A 23,553-nucleotide genomic window follows, 5' to 3' on the forward strand; every position below is an offset into this window, starting at 1 on the left:
TCTATGTAGCCAGAGCCTGATAAAGCTTATTTGTTAATAGTTGTTAATGCGTAGCTCCAACATTCCTTCATTAGATTGAACGTGGCAGCTTGTCAAACTAGTGAAACCCTGAGCAGGTTCAGTGACCTCTGCCTGACATGGAGCTACTCTCCATAAACTGAAAATGTACGAGAGTTAAACAACATTTGAATCAAAACATGATGACAGGCAAGTACGCGAACACACACGCTTCGAGCTACGCAAGGTCGATTTCACGCATCGTTGTGCTTTTCAGTGAATCACCTGAAAATATTTCAACAGAAGTGCAAGTCTGCAGTCTGAGTGTTGCAGCTAGGGATGATATACCAACAAGAAAAGAGGATCCCTTTCTTTTGAGTTCACTTCCACTCAAAAAAAATCATACTGAGCAGTTTTGACGAAGCTCTAGTTGAACTTTGTAACCTCTTCATTCAGACAGGAATTCTCGGTGAGCAGTTCAAACGATGCACATCACATCGTCTGTCTTTTCTTTTTTCTTTCTTCGGTGCGGCAAGTAGAACAGTACACGCTCCTCAATGGACGCCATGTTTGTTTACTACTGTGGTCATGGAAACGCTCTGATATGCTTTAACTAGCCTATATCACGTCCTTGAGGACCAAGATTGATCACCCTGTTAAGTGTGTTTGCGCCGGCTGCACCAGGTGTTGCCATTTGTTTGTGGTCTCAGTGTGTTTGTTTGTTTATGTTGCCAGCGCTGTCAATGAAATCTAATCAAACCACAAGTGCACAGTCCTGATGAAGCAGATTAGCTTTTAGTTTTTGGAAAGTCAACCTCTTAATAAATATAAGTAAGGATGTGTTTTGAACTTTGAGTGTGACATATTTAGTCATAAATATTTAATATTGTTTGAAACCAAGTTTTCAGGGTCTTAATTATTTTTGACAACAGTGGAGGTCTATGACTCAGAGAAACATGCTATATTTTGCTGTAGCTACATAGACAGTACTTGTTAGGACGTTAAATTCATAGTTTATTTTGGTTTCCTCTGTGGATTCTTTCATAATAATGAAAAGATGATATAACATGTACTGTATCCTTTAACTCCACAGCTGTATACATCTAAATACTGCTAACTGTACACTGGGTGCAGCTGCACTGCAAGCTGAAAACATGCAACCACCAGCCTTCACCCACACATTACTTGATTTAGGCTGATTCATGGACTATTAGCTATATCACTTGTGTTTATAATACACAGGGGATTCAATATGATTGTACAGTATAGTCCAACAAATCTAGTATGTTGTCGTGTCTGCAGATAACCACAATGTTATGTATTACGTCTGCTAACTCTTCTCCCACTACGGGAATATTTTTCTTACTGACTAGGCTGGGAAGCTGTTTTAAATGCAGACATTATGCCAAAGTAATATGCATTTGCCTCGATAGAAAAAAGGCAATCACCCACATTTAGGAACCACATTAGAGAAAACACTTTTCTTTCCACAAGACCAATGTAAAGAAACAGTTTCCTAAGGATATTTTATTCAGGTAGTAATATCAAGAAACATTTACAGTAGGTGGACCACCAAATAGTTTAATAAGGAGCGAGGAATACATAATTTAACAGTAAAGCACTTATTCAACTCTACCAATATGAAATAACATTGTGTAACAGCAGTACTCTCACAGTAGAGGCCCTTTTGCTTCATGAAAAATTCAACATTTTTAAGCCACAGTGTCTTATTATGATGCCAGGAATGAAGTGCAGTTTTCTTTTTGTCATCGTCTAAGGCAGTAAGTTTGGGCTTCTTTAATCCCAGTGATGCACAACATAAAAGTACCTTTTTTCCACCTTGCTGGACAATAAAGTTGTATTGTATTCTATTTCATCATCACTTTGTGGTTTTGTTTTTGTCTTATTTCAATCCTTATAGTAAGAGTAGTCTGTTAATCTGTCCAGACTGAAATATCTCAACAACTGTTGGATTGATTGTCATGAATTTTTGTACAGACATTCATGATCCCCAGATGATGAAGACTTCTGAATTTGGTGGTCCTTCTGACATAAACAGATATTAACAACAATATTTCATGGCAGCATTTTAACAGAATGCAGGGATCTGGGATGAAAAGCATCCCAGAAAGTCTTATTGACCGGTGCTTCAGATCAAAAATTCCTGACTGCAAAAGAATAAAAAACTACACTGTCGATCAATTGTACTCACTGTGGGGGTATAGATTCCAGACATTGTGCAGGAATATTTGGTTCTTTTACAGTCAGAGTTTGAAATTTTTGGCTCTTTCTGTTGGTATATCAGTTCTAAGTACCACAAAGGGAGGAGTAGAAGAGAGGAGAATGCAAGATTTTTCAGTGGATGAATTGATATTGTTTGTGCAAAGTTGTTGATTGAAAGTGAGTGAAATATGAAGAATCTTTAATCAGCTTAAAGTCTGTGCTGTTTGTCCTCAGTCTTTGTAAAAAAAAATATCTCTGTTTCTTAGTGTGTTCACATCTACAGCTGTCTAAAGCCAGAAATTGAAGTCCAGGGGCCAGATGCATAAAAATCAGTGTAGATTCATGACTAAAACTCTGTGTATGCACAAAGCCAGAAATATGAAATTTTCATCAGATTTATACAGCCGTGTGTACGCATGGTTCTATTATATTAACCGTAGTCACTGTGAAACTAGGTACACGTGCATGAGCCTCTTTCCACTCCCACAATTAGCCATAAATGGATGGAAACATACCCTTAATCAGCCATTTTCATATCAACACGCTGCCTGCTCCACCAGTCTTCAGCCCTATGATTGAAACAAATAGTAAAGATGTGCCCTTCACAGACTATGTTGCACCGAGGTGAGGTTCTCCAACAGCCAGAGCAGATGTCACTACATGTGACCATTACCCACGGCTGTGCGGCTATTTATAACATCCATATGATTAATTCATCATATGGACCTGTAAACCATTGTTGGCAGTGATATCGCATCATCATTTTTAAACATCAGAAATGTAAACAATAATTAGTTTGTAGCTCTCATAGCAAAACCAATTTTCATCCTGTATGTGAACTAAAAGAATGATGGAATGGATCCATAAAGTCTTATTGACAGGGATAAAACAAAAAGAATATCAACAGTGAGATAAAACAATGCATCCTATATATAAATTAAAAGAATGATGAAATTGATCACACAAAAGCAGTTAATCAATATTAAGTTAATAGCATTTTACTAAAAGATTCCATCTCTCACCTTATATTTCATCTCCACCTCATCATATCAGCCTCAGATTGCCTAAGAAAAACATATACACCTGGCCTGAAGTATGTGTGAGGTGAGCACATTTTCACTGCACATTCTATCTTTATAAATACCAGTTTATGGTGGGAAATGCATGTTTTTTGGTGCATACACATTTTTGTTTTTACATCTGGCCCCTGGGGTCCTATATTGCTCCATACTTCTGGCCATGCAGTTTGCTTGCATTAGCTTGAATGCATTAATCAAATGAATAATTGTAATCCTTAAACAATCTTTCACAGTATGTAATACACAGGAAGTAGTAATTAGGCAGTAATACCCAGTAATATTTAAGAAATGTTGCTCTGATTATAGCTATGGAACAAAAACAGTGGTAGAATTTAAAATGTGTGGAGTGGATGTTGTGATTTTTTTTTTTCACTCCTTAGAAAAAGCATAAATAATAAATGTATTTCTGCAGGAATTTTGACATGTCATTGTGTTGTTAGGTGTATGTTATTTACATGTTTAATGTTTTTTGCTCATGGCTACAGTTTATCATATTAATCAGATTTTATGTTTGTGTGCTTTGGTTCGTCACATGCAGAAAAACAGTCTTCAGTATTTATTGGATGATATATATTTAAGGAGATTTAGAGAATCATTTTAGGTTTCCTAATTAAAGCTCCCCATCTGCTAGTCATGTTGTGTGAGTTTAAAAAATTGAAGTATTACGTTGCCTGTAGATGGTTCTGTAGGTAACAAACTGGACTTATGAAAATAGTAAAAGTAAAACCAAGAGGCTGCTGTTACGCCAAGTACTAAATATGGACAGACTTCAAGTTAATGTCATGAAAATTTAAAGTTTTGGGGGCAAAAAATAAAAGAGCCTCCCTCTGGTCAAGACGGCTAAAGCCCTGTGTGCAGCTTAAGGTATGATAGCCCAATGAATGGATAATAAGGCTGCAGAGGCAGTCTGGACAGACGGTCAGTGATCTCCCCGCAGGGAGATTGGAAGTTATTTTACAGCAGATTGCCTCACACTGCCCACATGAGCTAATTATACAGACTATTCATGCGAGTCATGTATGGCAGAATTGTATAATTACAAAGTCCATGTTCCTGTGATAATGTGCTATGTGAAAAACTAATGGAGATTTTGGTTTTACAAGTAATGAGTCCATTACGTGATTTTCCTCCATGCACAGCACATTATCTATATTTCTACATTAAGATAGTTTACCTGCGGTAACACATGTATTCATTTAATCTGCATTAGGCAGTGTTTAAAAATGGACTTGTCTTTTATGATGACCTCTTCAATAATCCCTACAGATGAAAGCTATCTCACTAGCTCCTCTGGGAGTGGGGTGTTTTTTAAACATGCAAAGTGAGGCACAGCTTCTGTATGTACTGTAGCTGATGTGGAGGCGAAAAAGGCCATGTTATAAAATAAGTCTTGACATAAAGTGGTGGCAGTGGACTGTTTGTGTTAGGCAAAAACAGGAAGTACGTCCCTGACAGGACTCAGCTCAGCTCTCAGAACAAGGTCAGTGGTTCCTTTGAGCACAGCCATGGAGACTTCACAGCTCCGCTCAGCACCACGTCTAAGACTGGCAGGCAGGACCGCCGGACAGAAAAGGTGACAAGGGCAAATCAACAATCTCTGCACACATATGAGCGCAGACAGATCTCCTAACTCGAGTACTCTGAAGAGTATGCACACTCAAACTTGGGGGAAGCAATTTTAAAGTCCTCACTTCCTCTGAAGTTTAGGGGCTTGGTGCAGTCAAGTTGAGCCGCCTCACTTATTTGAAAACTTGGACAAACACTCCACCACTGTGTGAACCAGGCCAGGTGCCATACCAGTGAACACAGCTGGCAAAGGGATCCCGTCCTTGTTGCTGCAGCAGTAACTCCTGATGGAACTTTCATAATTTTTTCTCCCATTAAAACTCTTTGCCTTCAGGTGAAAACGAGCAGATGGTGACTCCATATGTGTTGGAGAAGGCAGATGTTAGTCTACATCCTAGCCAGGCCAGCAGTGTGGGTCAATGGCTGCAATGACCGTAGCGTTGCTTCCAGTTAGTTTTTTGCTTGCAAAATTGCTGGTGATAAACAACCTGCCAATAGCACAAGCAATACTGCATCAGTATTTTATATCGCATAACCTTAAGCCACTGGTATATTTGCATTTAACTACACATTAGCGCGCACATCATGGATGCCTCGCATGTCCTGCATTCCTTTGTAGCATTGCTTGTGCACGTCCTCAGAAATGAACTCTATTAATTAACTGCAATTCAGTGCATGACTGGCAAGGGCAGTATCACAGAAGAAGGTCAGCAGTAGTGTCCGGTCACAACAACAATGGTGGAAAGTTTCAAAGAGAATCTCATAAAGCTTGTCCGTAATTACCCTTGTACATAAAATATCTCTATGCCGATGTTGATGTTGCTGCCTCCACTTTTTCTGCTGTGATCTCAACATCAATAATATTGTAATCTCCTTGATAGTCACCATGTTTTCTGTTTACGTTGTATAAAAGCAGAAGTTCAAGGAAGATATTCCGATGTTGACAAGGGATGATTAGGCCCCAGTCTTTCACCTAGAGGATACAATTTTTAATCCTCCACGTATACACAAAGGACGCAAGCAAGAATGTGAACAGTGATGCAGGAATTGCAGACGTCTACGTGTTGGAAAAAAGCAAGTATATCAGTGGCTTAAAGGTGAATGGTTGGATACAACAACAGAGTACAAACTTGTGTGTCTATGCAGACAACAGCATAAGATGTCTTATTTGTGTTTCGTTTCTTCAAGATGAAATGCATGACATCTTGATTGCAGCAGATCATCATTTCATCACTGATACTGGAAAAGATAGAAGCTCTTTGTGTGTGATGTGGAAACAATGGATGGAAACAGTCTGGGTTCTTACCTCATCATTATCAAACAGAAATGCGGAAGTCTCATTTGAAATCATGGTAAAAAATACATAATACAAAACACTGCAACTTGAAAACACTGTTTAAGACTAAGCACAACAAAAATCTACTGGTATTCGGTCTCAAATACTTGTATCATGCGAGTCATGTACTTCTGTAGTATGTAGAGCTTAAGTTGATGGTTTACATGCAGGTCTCTCCTTGGGACCTTATTTGCTCTAAGTGAGTTTATTGAGCTGTTCCTTAAGTAGCACTTTGCTTTTCTTGACTTGGACTGTGTTTCTCTTGCTCAGATTTTTATCTCTGGAGTCCCTCTGCATCCAATGACTGTTACTTGCTGCAGTCCTGGAAGTCAAACTAATAGTTATCTGATGTACATCTGATGGAGAGGTCCATTGTAAAATGAAATATGAAAGAAAAGGTTGAATCATAATGACAGTGTTGCAGTTATGGACCTTCAGTTGTGTCTCAGTGCTGACAGTGAAAAGATATGCATTTGAAATATAAATCGAGCAGAAAGATTGCTCAACAATTTCAGGTCTCTTTTTTGACATTTTATTCAATAGGTCCTTTAAGAAAAGGCGTAGTTTGCTTGGTTCAGCTGAAGTTTGGGTTTGAAGTTGATGCAACAGATCACCAGTCAGAAGTTTTCTTGATCAGCTCTTATCTCCTGTGGCAGTCTGTATAGTGGGTTTGAACAGAGTTCTGGTAGCTTATAAACCAACATCAGCAGTAAGCTCTATTTGCATAAGAGGCAGGATGTCAGAGAAATCATCAGCAGAGTGGAGATGGATGTCTTGGTTATTAAGGACATCACACTACATCTGAAAAATTAGAAGTCATTTAAAGTTACTACAAGGAGCTTTTAACTGGTTATTGAACAGTCTCATGATGCCTCTGATGCCTCTATAAGACCTATATAAACAAGACCAGTGAGAAGATTGACTATTTCTATATAGTTATTCTAAATGCCTTCTACCAGGTTGGATTCCCCACGAAAATCAGATAATACGATTTACAGCACACAGATCAGAAGAGCCTATGTTTACATTATATCTAGCATTGTAGCATAAGGGAACAAAGACATTACTAGGACGAGGGGAGGACATTTCTCTTTGTTTGATAACTTTAAAAGTAAAGTTAGACTTGTTGTCGGCTTCCCAACTCACTTTAAAAAGGAGAAAAGGTAGAGACAGAGTGCGAACAAGCGGCGGTCGAATGAGCTAGAGAGTGAATGAAGACAGCGAGCAGTGGTGTAGCGAGAACAAAGGAGTGAATCTGAGAAAACATTATTTTCTGATTGTATCACAGCGGTTATGTTCTAAAGCACCAATAAACATGCCCACACCTCTGCACAACCCTGCGGGAAGGTGCTGCATTTCCAGAATTGGTGTGAATGCAGCCTTACATGTAACCTAGGTTTATGAACACTACTAAAACAAAGTTTACTTTGCTTCACCATAGTCATATTATAATTATTAATCTTACTTTGACATAAATAAATACATTACCTCATCGTGATGCATCCCGCAAACAGCTGTTTAAAAAAGAAAAATGGTATTAAAAATGAGTAGCTCTTTCTTTCACTGGCTTCCAAGACAAATGCACACACGAGGCAGTGGTGCTCATGGGAAATGTAGTCTTATTCTGGGAAAACACTACTGCTTTTGTCCATAGGGATCACGAAAATCAACACAGAAGTTCCTTGTAGTAACTTTAAAAACACCAAAAGCGATGGATATGATCTAAAATGTACATCATAATAGAGTTGCAACTAGGATAATTTTCATTATCGATTTTAATCTGATAATTATTTTCTTGCTTAATCAATTATGTAGTCTATAAAACGCGAAACTAATTTTTTCTCAAACACAGTATTTCTGAAAGTCCAAAATGACATCTTCAAATTGCTTGTTTCGTCCCGCCAGTGGTCCAGAATCCAAAAATACTCAGCTGACTATCACACAGGACAAAGAGTAGAAAAACCTCACAATTTAGAGGCTGGAACAAGGTAATGTTTTTGCTTGAAAAGGGACTTTAATGATTAATCAATTATCAATTTAATTTTCTGTTTGTTGTCTATTAGACAATGATTCATTTTCAGTTAAAAAATTTTTAAAATGCATTTTTATTTATTAATTTCTAGACTAATGATTTCAGCTTTATTGTGCATTATATTATCAAAAGTGGATGTCTATGGGGTGGCCCGGTAGCCTACTAGTTAAGACTCAAAACACATAACATGTGCAGTTCAATTCTGGCCAAAATGCCAAGAAAATAATCTTTGAAACAAAGGATAACTATGTGTTATGACAACTATTTATTTTATATATGAGTGCATATGAGTCCTGCTGGCTTATTGTTTGTCAGGATTAATTACAGTTATGACCAGTTTCTGGAACTCTGAACTAGAGTTTAAGCTAGTTTGTTGTTTGATGCAATTGGTTATAGTTGCTGTTGTCATTTAAATGATTAGATTCAGGCCATTGAAAATTGCCATTAGATCAAATTTTGCTTGGTAAGAGACTTACAACGTCAGTAATTTGATAAATTTGGTTTATGTAGCGATAACACCAAATATCAGCAGAGAAAACCTTTTTATTTTGCTTACCCCCACAAACACACACCATGACACTGACCAGCCATGTCCCCTCCCCAGCTAAGTCTGCTCAGCTAACATTTTCTATTCCAACTACCATGTGTGGTTCCCACATGCTGGGGCTGGCATCAGGGCCCAGCTTGTTCATATAGGCCCTGTGTGTGTGTGTGTGTGTGTGTGTGTGTGTGTGTGTGTGTGTGTGTGTGTGTGGGTTGCTGGTGGTGTGAAAGTGGGCAGTGAAATGGGCCCAGTGTGAGCAATTATTTTCAATCCCCACATGGATCACTTGTTGTTTCTCTTTAATGACTGCGTGCTGTTAGTTGTGCTAGGGTGGACCACAAGTGAGATCCTTATGGGCATAACTGGGCATCAAGTGGAAATATCAGTTGGTATCAGATGGATTGATCATGGGTAAAGTGGTCAGTATGTTTTTTTGGGGCACCAATTCCCTTTTCCCAATCCCAGTTGTTAAGGAGCTAAAGAGGAAGTGATGCCTTCTTCACAGAGAAAGCTTATTTTTGTTCTTAACTGAAAAATGCAGTCAAAATGATTTTCACTTGTCCCCATACACCCAAAGGTTTTTAACCATGAGCATTCACTTTCCTCCCTTTGTGCTCTCAAACACTATTTTATCAGTGATCCCAGAGTCACAGATACACACTGACAGCATGACACTGATACTCTAAATGTTTTCAAGCACACGTCTCAGTGTTTTTGTATTATACTTTTTATTTTTTTCATATGAAACAAATCAATTCTTCCAATGTCTTTGAAGTGTGAAATGTCTTTTTTATCATGAATTCTCACAGTACATTCAGTTAATGTTGATCTGAAAGAAAACATCTTTGAACTTGGCACTTAGAAAACAACCACAAAGAATTGTCACCTTTATTCATTTAGAACAAAATTTACAAAGCCATTCAAACAGTCATTTTTTTAATACTTTTATGTTTTTTAAACTCAACTGTTGAGAATATTCAAAATACACTTTTTAATGTTGCTTCTCTCTCTCTTTGTACTTACAAATATGTACAGTAAAGTCTTGTCGTCATGTGTCGTCCCACCGACTCGTCATTACTGGTCGTCATAAAAATCCTTTTTTTAGTGTTTTATTTATATCTCTTCACACTGTTCAGCTCTTCACTCTTCTTTTGGAGCTCGAGTGTCTGTGAATGTTCGGCGTGCTCAGATGGATGTCCCGTGGCTGGGCTCGCTGGCTTCTGGGATGGGTCCTCCTGGCACTGGTTGGTAGGACATTGGCATGGGTGTCTTGACTGGGCTCTGCCGGAAGAGCCCCCCATTGGGTGCCCTGTGTTTGCAGCGGATAGAGGGCATGGTGGCACTGCTGAGTGGCAGGGGCAAGGTCCTGCCACCGACTGCGCCCAGTGTCCTTCCTGCCCCATGACCCTCCTGGAGGAAGGTGGTCACAGAGAGGGGTGGTGGCCCCCGATGGGATGGGTAGTCCCTTGCAGACAAGACCTCCAGGGATTGGCTGGGCTGCATGCTGCCAATGTCCAGGGCAGAGATCTCGATAGACTGACCTGGCAGCTGCTTGTGGGCCAAGTCTTCGTCCAGGAGGCTGTTCAAACGCTGGTGGACCTGTTCCAGGTTCACCTCTTTGTCCTAAAGACAGATTAAAAGAAAGGCAGAGCCAGAGAGAGTGGGATAGGTTTTAATGGAAAAGAGAGCAGGGATGTAATTAAGTAGGAGTGTGATAAAGGATAAAAATGTGCAGTGAAAAGGGTTAAGAGGTTTAAAGATAGAATAGAATGGAGAGAGAGTGAAAAGACAGAGAGAGACGGATTACAACAGTTGTCTGAAGGATGCTGTAATAGCAGACCTGCTATCAGCTTCATTCAGGAAGCCCAAACATTTAAAATGAATAATATACTAGAATTTTTCAAGCAGCCAACATTGAGAGACATTACCTTAAAATACTAAATCTTAAATATGGAGTTGTAAAGGTAATGTCTCTACTTCTGAAATGAACTTAAAAGAAGATGTCTCTTCATGCAGAAGTGTTTAAATTTTCTACACGATTAGGTGTCCACACATCCATAGTAGGTGACTCTTGCATGAAGAGCATCAGTTGTTAACAAGACAGGCTCTAATGGATGCACAAATCCAATGAATCAGACTCCGTGAGACAATAAAATTGAAATGAAGACATAGATAGCTCATGTCAGTTAATTGAAATAGTTGAAATTATAAAAGGGTCTTTAAAAATGTTTCGTTTTCCGAGCATGAATGAGGCAACACAAATATGGGAGAGGAGAGGGAGAAGCCAAATAAATAGCTCATTATTGTTAATCAGACACATTTTTCAACAAATGTTACCACGCCTGTTTTTGGCTGCATCCTGCCCTCCACACAACAATATTTTATTCTACCATCATGCACCCATTTAGGTCAAGACACACTGAGGACAGACAAGACAAAACAAAAACGGCAGAAAACAGGAGAGACCATGAGGTGAGATGACAGATGAAGCGACTAAAATCTACCCCTGCCCGGCCCCATGCCCCGCCCCCTCGCCCTGACACAGCCAATGACCATCCAGTAATGTCAGGCCGCTCCTGACCTGTGTCAAGAGCCTCGGCCTCCTCCCAGTCTCTCTCTCTGTCTGTCCATATGTCCCGCCTCCCTTCTGGTGAAGCACTTGTTATGTCATTATATGTCAATGGACCAGAAACCCTTTCCAGACCGAAATTCTTAGTGACCTGCTGAAAATCATAGACAACCATACATAACCAAAATGGTCCCATCTGAATCTGGATATTGACATATAATTGCAATAAACTGATACTCAAGTACTTAAAGGAATAGTTCAACATCTTGGGACATACACTTCTTAGGTTTCTTGTTGAGAGTTAGATGAGAAGAATGATACCACTCTCATGTCTGTGTGTTAAAGTCCAACAGAAATCACATTTAATCATCCCATTTTTCAGTCAAAAATTATGTCAACATGTTTTTTAAATGTATTAATAATTTCATATTAATTAATATTATGTAGTATTATTATAGTATTAGTATTATTGTAGTATTATTTGGAAAAATATCAGAAATGCTCCTCTTCAGCTCGCAGGCTACCAGTACTGCACTTTACTGAACGGAGACAAAGTAAACAAACAGCTGTAGCTACAAGTCACGGACAGACAGTTTGTTGCTAACAGGGATTTTGAAGAGCAATGACCAAACCAGCATCTAACAAGTCCAAGGTGACGTTTTCTGGTATGTTTCCATGCTGTTTAATGCTGCAGCTAATAGACTATGTAGCCTCTGTGCACTTTTCCCCTGTGAATGTTTATTTGGTGGCCCGTTCAACAAGCTAAGGTCAGGGTTTTCCCTGCCTATGGGCCGCCTTTGGCTGCTGCCTTTGTTGAAAATTCTGGTATGTGACATTGACGGAATGAAAAAGGTGGAACTCAACTGCGAAGGCAGTGCAGCGCCCACACAGTCTACAGCGTGCACACGCTAGATTATCTTGTAATTCATCTTCAAATCAGGCAGCGGTTACAAGCATGAGTTGATTTAATGACTAAATAATTACCTTTTGCGAGACAACTGTGAAGTATGTTGTGAATAATTTTCTATATCGTCACTCAGAGACTAATATTAACTCAGGGGAGCAGCGAACTCCAGCAGTTTCACCGCAAAAAGCCTGCCCAGCGTGTTTGACAGCGCTTTCCTCGTAGCTGATGTGTTTTGAATCAAGAATCGATTCTGAATCGAATTGACACCCCAGTATCATAATAGTATAAAATCGGGAGATAAACATATCGTCCCAGGCCTACAGAATAAACGTCGTTTGGCACAACCTTTATTTTTCATCTTTTTATTCCATCTTAAAAAATTTTAAATTTAAAAACCCTATGGACATGTATGTCAAATTGTGATTTTTTTTTCACTTACGTGCACAACACTCTAAAGGTGTGTGACTGCACATACAAACTGTGTACACCGCACCATGCGTGTTCTCCAGCCTTTGCCACCTTTGTCTCAAAAAAATCCAGGGAAAACCCTGAAGGTGCAGGACAAGATGTGCATTCATATTTATAAGTTAGATAAGAAGGAGACTTTAGCAGGAAAGCTAATGTGGGTTGTTGTTGAGAGTCTGTGGCTCTTGTGTTGTGTAGCAGGATGCTATCAGGCTCAGTGCGACCATCTGCTCTGCCCATGATAGAACACTACTTTATCGCTTTATGAGATTTGATTTGATAAGATATGATTTACTGTATTGAAATAAGGTCTCCAGCTATGCAAGTGGTTGGCAGAATGGTATGAAATCTAAATAATGTAAAACTAGGGGGCACAATCATGAAATCAATGAATTTCTCTCTTTTGTTTTTTTCTCAAAGGATAACACAGGGCAGGACAAGGGATTTACAGAGCAGATATGTATGCTATAGTAGACAAAATAGGCAATTTAATTTCAGTTGGACTTTAAGTATGAAGCTACAGCCATGAAACAGTTAGCTCAGCTTAGCATAAAGACTGTAAGCAGGTGGAAATGGCTACATGTTCCAGCTTCATAGTTGATGCACTGAGAGTGGTATCAATCCTCTTGCCTGATTCTTGGCAAAAAAAGAGAATAAGCGTATTTCCCAAAATGTCGAACTATTCCTTTAAATGGCTTGTGTGCTTAGGCTTGCAGGAGGGTGGCTGTCATAATGCCCACATACTCTTTGTTCTTGCTGTCATGGTGCTATTGATGCTTTGAACAATTTACAGTGATACTCCACCCACATCTGTTGAATATTAAACACTCTTGAAAGGTGTTTGTAAAAAGTTTGTAGTGTGAAGAACAGTATCTGTATTCAGCTTGAATTCATGACTGCTAAGCTGTGTATTTGGCCATATTTAAACAGTGCTTCATTTGAGGAAAAATTCATTTTGAATTTACCTTGAAACGGGGAAAATGCAAATCCTCACATTTGAATAGCTTCAACCAGAGAATGTTTAGTATTTTTTCATTATAAAATAAGTGTTTTCAAAATTGCTCACTACTTATTGGTCTGGAATATGTACTGGAATAACTTGGACTGGAATAAATTGAAGCATCGTTTTTATACATTTCTACGGATATTTTGATACTTTTTGTTTGCCAACATTGGATTAAACTGCAACCATGTAAACTACAAACTTTTTACAGCAATTTGAAACCTACAGAGGGTGTTTGATGCTCTAAAGATAGATTTGGGGTGAAATATCAATTTAACATGTTTACAAACAATACTAGAGGTTATATCCGTGATTATACTCAAACAACAACAAATGCTATAATTAATGAGACAGTGAATGTTTGGCTTTTGTGACTCTTACATGACAGCAGTATGTGGTTATTATGAGAGCAGCTGCACACACAAGTCTGAAATAGAAATCAACAGCAGTAACTCAAACTCTCATGTGCACAAAAAACCAGCATTGGTTTGATTTACTGTGTTTTGTCAGGACAGGACTGGGCCTGAAATGGGTGGCCAGTGGTTCTTATTGGATTGTTGGACTGTCAAGTCAAACAGGCAGGTCAAGGCTTTTTAGCATCTGCTTTTGCTCACACTTTAGTTTAGGGATCCATGTCAAGCCTTAGTTGTCTGGACGCCTCATGCAGAGGGGCTGCCCAGTCGACAGCAGCAAGATGAAGTCAGAGCTCTACAGCATTAAGACTTGAATGGATTAGCTAAAGAGAGCTATTGTACGACTGAAGCACTTATCGACTCAGAAGTACAATTCCAGTATGTGGTTTTGAATTTGCAATTCAACATTATATTTACTGTTATTCCAGCTGTGGTTCTCTCACATAAGCACCAGTGACTATGATTGTTTGTTCAGAACAAAATGTAGACAATTAATGTTTTTTATGTGTCAGTATGAGAGAGAATCACAGTGAGTGTGTTTGAGAGAGAAGCCTCAGAAGTCCCTAACAAAGCACCCCAACCTTTCTCCCAACATGAGAAGGAATGAGTAGATTGATCACATGATGTCTGGACTATCATCAGGGGCACACCTATTATAACTGGGTGTACTGCAGCTCTACTAAATCGGGGCTGGCGTCAGCGCCTGCTGGATCCATAAAGTAGAGTGTGGCAGTGGCATCTCTGGGCAGGACCGGGGGGCCCGGGGGTCTGGGTCTCGACCGGGGCCTTGGTGGGGCAGGGGGACCCGTGGTGGCCACCATGGCCCGGTTCTGGGTGAGCAGGCTTGGGCCTGGGCCCTGGCCCGGCGAGTTGCCAGTGGTCACCTCTTTGGGCTGCTCTCTGCGGCAGTGGTTGCTGTTCCACCAGGTCTCCAGTGCAGCCACCAGGAGGGCCAGCAGCAGCCCGGCAGCCAGGATACAGAACACGCCAGCAAAGCTGTGGAGACGCAGCGCCCTTCCCTCCGGCTGGGCATCTGCATGGCTCTGCAGGTCACAGCGGCCTTTCTTTGGCCACCATTTCTGCTTTAGGATGTCGAGGTCACCTTTTTCCTGAAGCTCCAATATCCTGAGGAGAAAGATTAAGTAGTTCTTTCACACAGAGTAGGTGCACGGTTTCATGTAACAGCACCACAGGAAACATAATTCAATAGTATTGAGTCATTTATATTAAATGCCTGGCTAATCAAATTACAGAAAATTAAATCATTTTCAATGATAACCATGAAGGAAAATGAGAAAATCAATAAAGACTACTCAGAATGACTATAATTATACGATAATACTGTGTAGTCATGCAATAAAACTAATGAAAGGGGGAAAAAATACTGTTAATGTTCAGGTGCTGAATTAGCATTGATTCTTCGCTCTTTAAAGACCCACGGTCAGTTAAAATGCAGAGGGAAACACATGATGTTGATGCATTGCTGAAACAATTTCTAAATGCTAACAAGAGCTAAAAGACCAGTCCTGTGTAAACAATGCAAAGAAAAACAATCACAGCTTCAAGATTAATTAGTTTCATATCAAATTGTATATGCCTGGAAACAAAGATGACCAAATACTACAGTCAGCTCATTAGTTAGTACACAGACAACAGGGAGGAATGGATGGATGTTGTGGAGAAGAATGATGACAGCGAGTACAAACAGAGGCGAGACCGTGAATCTGTCCCATTGGGGTGGTTAGCGTTTAGCACAGCCATTATTCAGCCTCTTCAATGGTGACTGACATGTATGTATGTGTGCATAAGCTCGCACATTCATTCAGAGCAAAAAGTCACACTCAGACATGTGTACACACAGCTGCCAAAGCTTTTGACATATAGTCATTTGTACACATTTATATTCATGAAACATCACAACTCCAGACACCCTAAAATGTTCACCATTTCTTTTCCTACAAGTGATGTATTTAAGATCTTTCACCGAGTCTGTAGTTTACAGGATGATCAATTCTCCCATTTTAGATGGTGTTTCCGCTGAATTCATATTTTACGTGGAGAAAAAAGTTTGCAGCTTTGATTTGAAATTCACTTCTATCAATCTTGTGAGACTGCATTGAAAATGTTTGGAGCGACAAATTTCGAGTTTCATATCTGGAGAAAAAAAGAGATGCACCAAAAAAAACAAGCAAATAAAATGGACTGAAAATTGTACTTGCATGCATGCTTAATCCAACAGATTTAAATTTATTATTATTATTTAAAGGAATAGTTCAACATTTTGGGAGATACACATATTCACTCTAAATTCACAACCTCCAGGGAATCACTTTTTTGTAAGGATTAAATAAAAGAGATATAACATCTATGTCAGTGAGCTTTAGAGGTGCTGGTAGCTAGATTTTGTCACCTTCTTACAGAGTCAGGCTAGCTGTTTCCCCCTGTTTCTAGTCTTTAAGCTAAGCTAACCCTCTATAGCTTCATATTTATTGCACAAACATGAAAATTGTAATGATCTTCTCATCTAACTTTTGGCAAGAAAGAGTGTGTATTTCCCATAGTGCTGGATTATTCCTTTTAAAAGGTGGCATGATACAAAATTTGGTAAATTTTAGCTGATGCTATCATTGTTATTTTCACAATTAATATTAAACTCTATAAAAAATACATACTTCTGAGAGAAGAGGTCTCTGTAAGGACTGCCGTGCTGCAGGGCCATGCCGTAGCCTCTAGTGCTCATGCCGTTTCCTGCTACAGTCAGAGTGCAGTCGTCGTCTGTCAGAGCGGCGTATTCTACCACCGCCATGTCCCACAGAAAGGCATATGACTCTCGCTTTGTCTGGATAGTTTAACAAAAAGACCCCGAGACACACACACACACACACACACACACACACACACACACACACACACACCACAAAAGACATACACAAAGAAGAATTATGTGTAGGTGTGTAAAGCAGAGTGGCACTAGCTTAGCTGAGAAACATCTTAAATGAGTTGAATAGCTCTTTGACAAAGATCAATTCAAGATGGTATCATACAGACAAGCAAAGCACTTTTTGCTATACAACTAGATACAGCAAACAAATACAAACTATGCAAAACTGTCCCCTTAAAGATGCAGACTGTGATTTTGAGGGACTATAGCTTTTAAGTCAAGTGAAAAATGTTATTCCTCTGTATTGTCATATACAAATCTCATTATTTTTTCCTTTGATTTTCATGGTTAAACCTGCCTATTTATGAACTTTTTCCTGTTCATGTGCCCAACATCATGTTTGAATCAGAATGCCATTTGCCTCAGACTTTCATTCATCACATTAGGAGAGAATTATAAAAACCTGACCGCATGACTTCATTTATCTTTGCTTTTTTACCCCTGGAACCCCTGTAATAGAGGGCACATGGTGCACAGGAAGATTCTTTTACTGTGGAAAAACGTATTGAGTTGAACAAACAATAGATCTCAGTCAGCATGCAAAAATATATTTGCACAGAATTATACCAATATTAGACCAAATATTGTATAGCATGCACAACACTAGACTTCTTTACTAAGATGAATAAAATAGTTGCATCCCTATTTCTTCTAGCATTGCATTATTTTGTGTGCAGCATATTTTAAAAGACATGATCATGTGCTAGAGCCTTAAGCACATAATAGAGAATATGTAGAACAAAAGATGAAAATCTGTCTGAAATCATTTGGATTTAGATTTTTTGTGTGTATACACTGCTCTGGCTTTCTTCCCTGTGGTGTGTATACATCTTGCATCTTCCAAAGAAGACTGTGCTGTCAACAAATACAGCTGAAGAGCCTTTTCACCTCACATCTCATTAGGACTACACAAGGCTCACTCACCTTTAATAAATAAAGAGATTCCCATCTAAGTACCGTATAAAGTGAGGTCAAAATGAGGTGCATGCAGTAGGTTGTGAATTGCAAGCTATGGGGAGCTCTGTAGTAATTCAGTAATTAAAATGACTTCTCATCAAATATGTTTGGAGTTGGATTAAAAACAGAGTTGTTTTCCATTGATATATGTAACTGCAATGCAAACTGGCTTGACTACACCAATAATAAGGCAGTTTAATTAAAAGTGTTTATGTCTAGACTTCACTGTAATTTGTTTAATTATGGATTGTTCCTCAATCTGCAGTTTGTATATGTGTGACAGAAGTTGTGAGTTTGTGTTTTATTGGTTAAAGGAGGAGAGAGAGACAGACGAGAGACTGCATGAAATTTAAATTCAGTAGCGTGGTAAGTTTTTTGAGAGTTGTGGCTTACCTCTGTGAATCAGGGACAGTAATTATTTCACTTTCAGTTTATTCCTACCTGGTTGTGGTCACGGTAAAACTCTACAGTTAATTATCATCAAGGCTGAGTATGCTTCCAAGTATTAATTTCCTCTGAATAGAAGATATAATTATAAGTCCAACATAACTTATTCACCAGGATTTACAGTTTCTGAAAGTCAAGACAATTCTTTAATTGCCTGCTTCTTTCTTGCAAAAATGTAGCTGAATATACACTCACCGAGCACCCGTGCAATCTAATGCAATTGAATACAACAGCTCTGCCATAAATTCTACTTTTACAAAGCTTATACAGTTTCAGTTTTTGTTGGCATTGTCAGAAAGGTGATTATTCTTCTTCATGTTAATTATTGAGGTCATAGTGGGTCTTGGTGGTATACTGGAGTGCATTATATTGAAAGGTGTTCCAAATATTTTGTCCACCCCATTAACATGCATTTAATTGCACAGGTGTTCTTAATGGTGTTCTTAAAGCACTTGGTCAGGGTATATTTTGCTTTGTGAGTTTGAACTGAAATGATTTGTTAAATAATTCATTCTTCATTAACACTTCAGAAACAACGGATTTGATTAAATGTGCCTTTTAAAATGGCACCATCCCTCTCCAAGCCAAATGTTATTTTAAGTTGCAATATCAAAGATCTGATGTCAGTTGGCAGTTGGCACCTGGGACGCAACGCTAGCAGAGACTGGATAAAACGGTACGCCGCTTCACACAAGTGAGTTGAAGAGCGAGTCTGTTGTGTTAGCCCCACCTACTCTCCCTGGTGGACCAACCAGTGCTGGGTGATGGAAAATGCGTCACTAACTGTGCACCATTAGTGATTTTTTTTTTTTTTTTTTTTCTCCAGGGAATGTCGCCACCAACACCTAGCTCATAATACTGCAAATGCAAGGGCTTTCATCAGTGGGCCATAGGCTCAATCACCATTGTTACCTCATTCGGCAGTAGATAGTGACTTAACAGACATTTATTTAAATAAATCTTGGATTATGACTTGAGAATGTAGTTAATTTGTTGTTTCCCTGTGAACAGCATGTATTCTTTGTGGAGACTAAAGTAAATACTCACCTTCTTGATGCCCTCCGATGGGCTGGAGACGGAGTGCTCAAAGCCGTTGTTTTTGTTGATGGTCTTCCAGAGCTCAGCAAATGTGCTGTCCTGCTCCAGAGGATTGGTGCCTTTGGCCTGGAAATACTCGTACACAGCTGAATCCCTGACTGTTCCATACACCAGGTCCACTTGCTTGGACAGGTCTTGGAAAGACCTACAGTCAGAGTCACATCAGCAAGTTAGTTTACCAGATTTGATAGAAGATTGTGTTGGGAAAAACAGGAAACAATTAAAATCTTTACAAAATCTTTACAACATTTCAGTTTGTCTCATGTAGAAAACTAAACCGACATGTTTGCCAGCAGAAACTATGACAACTATGGAAGATGAGTATCATAAAAACAGTGTGAATTCATTTGCATGAATCTACAGAGGATATTAAGAGGCTAAATAACCAGTTTGCCCTTTTTTACTTTGGAACTTTGAGGTATATTAAGTTACAAGCAGTAATAGCAGAAAACCGTCATTAAAATATAGGCCTGATGTGCCCAACTCACAGCATCAGACAACAGCAGTTATTTTGTCATTTTTATTGTAATAATCTGTGTTAAAAGACCTCCATCAGTTTGAGAGCACATCAGGTTCCAATCGGGTATTTTAAAATTTTGGTACTGGGGATACGATTTGTTTGCATTTGGATCACACAATTATTTTGCCCATGTTTTCTGCCAACAGAGCTGTCACTGCCTGCAGTATGTCAGTTTCTGGAATGACAAGCATGTCTTGTTGTAATCCCAATATGATGCAAGAAATCACACACTTAGGAAACACTTGTGGTATTAAGTCAGAAAATATGCATGTTCAAAACACTTGATTATTAAACAATTAAATTACCCCCTTTTGCTGCTATGAATGACATTTGTATGCAAATGTGTTGTGTTTCACAATATCTGACACATTCAGACTTCAATCTTCTTATACTTCATACTAGGCGTCGTTAATATGAATAAAATCTTCCATTACCCGGTATGCAGAATTTATTTTGTAAGAGCGATAAATACAGTGAATTAATAAGTATAATATTCCAAAATTTCAGTTGAGAAACAGCCTATAGATAAAACAGTCAGATGTCTGTATCATTATTCTACTGAATGTATGGCACTACTGTTTATGTAGGATTTTAAAACATCTGACTGTGGTGCCCACACCAGTAAAAGAAAAGACGCTGTGTTAAAAAAGGAGTTCACGCTGCTACCAACAGTCTTCTCATTACTCCCCCTAAGCCATGTGTTTTGGCTCATATCCTCTCATACACAGAATTTTCCCTCTATTTAGAATTCAAGATTTAACTCCCTCGTGGTTCACTCCATCCAATCAGTATGCCTAAAACTACCACCCCCATCTCTTATGCACATTGGAGCAAATCACTAATCAGCGTACTCTTTATCAACCAAATGAGCTGCACCTGTAGTGTGCAGCCTGCTGCCTCTGATACCGATGCCAAAATTTTCCCCAACCACCACTAACCCCAGCACCATGACTCCAACCAGATTCAGAGTAATGATCACCAGGTTGGGGGGGTTACGTTGCTGACTGATTATTGGGTTCATCGCCCTGATTGGGCATTAACTCATGATAGAGTCTGCGCCAAACTCTAATCTACTTTTCATGAGCCATCCTTAATATGTTAAAACTAGTCTCTCCTGATTGAAATGCCTATTATGCAGATGTTGTGTGGGCAATAAGACATGGGGCTCCTTGCAGAAGCGGTATTTTATATGTGTGTATATATATAATTGCCAATTTTGTACAGAATCATATTTGCTAAATGGCAATGTCTACACAGAAGATTACCTACTTCCTTGACTGCTATTGGGTTGATATGTTTGACATTCTGCCTGTTCATTTTCTACATGTCTTCAGAAAATCAACACATTAGAGTCGAATCAGAATGTTTATACAGCTAAGATTGTCTTCTCTCCAATTTCCAAAAAAGTGAGAGAATCAAATAGCTTATCTCAAGATGATGATGTTGGACTAATTCAACCATTTAATTAGAAGCCTATATGGTGTAGCAGTGGTTTTTGGGGAAAGAGCAAGCGAGAGAGACTGAAACGACTGATTAGATATTTCATGGTCTCCAGCTTATTCTGTCCGATTAAACCGCAAGATTTACTGCAAAGAGTAAAAATTTTTCTGCTTTAATTTTGTCTAACGGCTTACTTTTATCTAACTACGCAAGCATTGTTAACCATTCTGTGGAACTATAGACATCAGATAAATCAACACCATAAATATTTACATCCCCCAGCTTGAGTGAATGGAATAAATACAAGAGGTGAAGGCCCCTGTGTTGTAAGAAAAATATCAAACAATAGACAGATGGAGGAACATTTAACAATCAAAGATAAAGCGCTAACAAGTGATGATAATTTTGGGCTATTCAAAGTAGATACTTTACATGTACTGAAGACATCTGTCACCCATTTTAAGCAGTTTCCCTTCTTTGCCTTTTTCTTTCATCAAAGAAGGGCAACATACACTTAGATTCACAATCAATACAGAGAGGCCCAACCCCAGTCCTCTGTTCATTAGCTATAATGGCCAAACAAAGATTGAAAAAAGCACACCAACAACCACACACACAAGCACTCCACATTTAATTTATATCTGTCTCCCATTTCTCTCCATCTCTGCAACGCAACTGCTACATGCATATAAAGAACAGTCATCCGCCTCCTCTCATGTGTGCATGTCACTAATTTCCTTCAATGGGCGTTCTTGTTGTAATCAAATGAGCTAAATGGCTGGCAGCACATGGTCATGGATATATTTGTCTTTATGAATGTAATATTATAGCCTTAGTTTATAAGTTCTAATCATTGTTTTTTAGATTTTCAACATTTTATTATATATTTATTATAATTTTCAGTTTTGCAAAATATTATTTCTCTATTTTTCTTTTTATTCTTTGTTTTAATCTTGCTATATGAAGCATTTTGAGCTGTATGTTTTAATGAAAGGTGCTGTATAAATAAAGTTGAGTTGATTGATACAACATTAAAAACAAGAGTTCAGCCAAAGAGTTCCCTTAATTAGTATTGTCTCATGTGATATCCTGAAGGACAAAAAAGTTATGAAACTAATCCGACTTTCTCTCTTACACTACCTCAGGAGAACAACATAAAAATAGTTTTATATTACAGAACAACATTTCACCTCTGTGCCCCAGGGCGTAGGCGTTTTGTAAAGGCTTATTTACAGACAAACAAAAGGCAAAAAAGCCATGGGTTTGAAGTATTTAAAGACATTTTCTAAAATGTAAAATGTTGGCTTTAGTAATATCGGATCCCATTGCACCAAATTAATGTATCATCCACACACACATTTAGAAACATGAAGAAACACACATAGGCCACCACATAGAAGTGGAAGATACTTATTCTATCTAAAAGGAGGATATTTTGTCTCTTTTGGCACCCTCGCTGCTGCTTTTTGGCTGTATATCAGTGTCTTTGACTTGTAGAAGAAAGGAAGTTGATTTCTTGAAGAATCATAAAAACAACTTGATTTTTAAATGCTTTTTAAAATTCAAGTCATATCTGGCACAATATCTCTAAGATTTGGACATTGGATTTATGTTGTTGGACAATTTACCAGTACTTCATATTTTAGCTTGGGTCATCAAGTGTAATTAAAACCTAGGTTATCATCAAGGTGTCATCTGCATAAAAACAGACATTACATTTATAGATGATGTTGCAGGTGAAGTTGGAGCACAGAGAGATAAAATGACAATGACAGCAGTGAGGGAAGCCTCAAGGTACAGTGCATCTGGAGAGGACAATGAAAATCTGCTATTGTAATTAAGCAGTACAAATTATATTCCTCATTGTCTACTTAGACATGGGCCATTACAAACCCGCCTTTCTGTCCAACCACAACGACTACCAGCTCCCAACATTCTTGCACTGCTCTTAGCAGAAAGAATAAAATGATAAAAAATGTTTGCATCCTGTTTCTAAAAGAGCTTGATTCCAGCTCT

The 23,553-nt window shown here is 38.7% G+C and overlaps 1 protein-coding gene across 1 annotated transcript in view; it reads right to left on the reverse strand.

Annotated features, from left to right (window-relative positions):
* Window positions 1-9,550: 9,550 nt before the first annotated feature.
* grid1a (glutamate receptor, ionotropic, delta 1a) overlaps window positions 9,551-23,553 on the reverse strand; it is a 260,773-nt gene continuing 246,770 nt past the window's right edge. The window contains exons 13-16 of the mRNA XM_067610467.1: window positions 19,527-19,722; window positions 16,807-16,973; window positions 15,019-15,259; window positions 9,551-10,400 (exon numbers count right to left, since the gene is read on the reverse strand). Coding sequence (XP_067466568.1) covers window positions 9,963-10,400; window positions 15,019-15,259; window positions 16,807-16,973; window positions 19,527-19,722 — 1,042 coding nt within the window. The 3' untranslated portion in view covers window positions 9,551-9,962. The remainder of the gene's footprint in view (window positions 10,401-15,018; window positions 15,260-16,806; window positions 16,974-19,526; window positions 19,723-23,553) is intronic.

Source organism: Thunnus thynnus, chromosome 14 (genome assembly GCF_963924715.1).
Source record: "Thunnus thynnus chromosome 14, fThuThy2.1, whole genome shotgun sequence".
In the NCBI taxonomy this organism is placed as follows: Eukaryota; Metazoa; Chordata; class Actinopteri; order Scombriformes; family Scombridae; genus Thunnus; species Thunnus thynnus.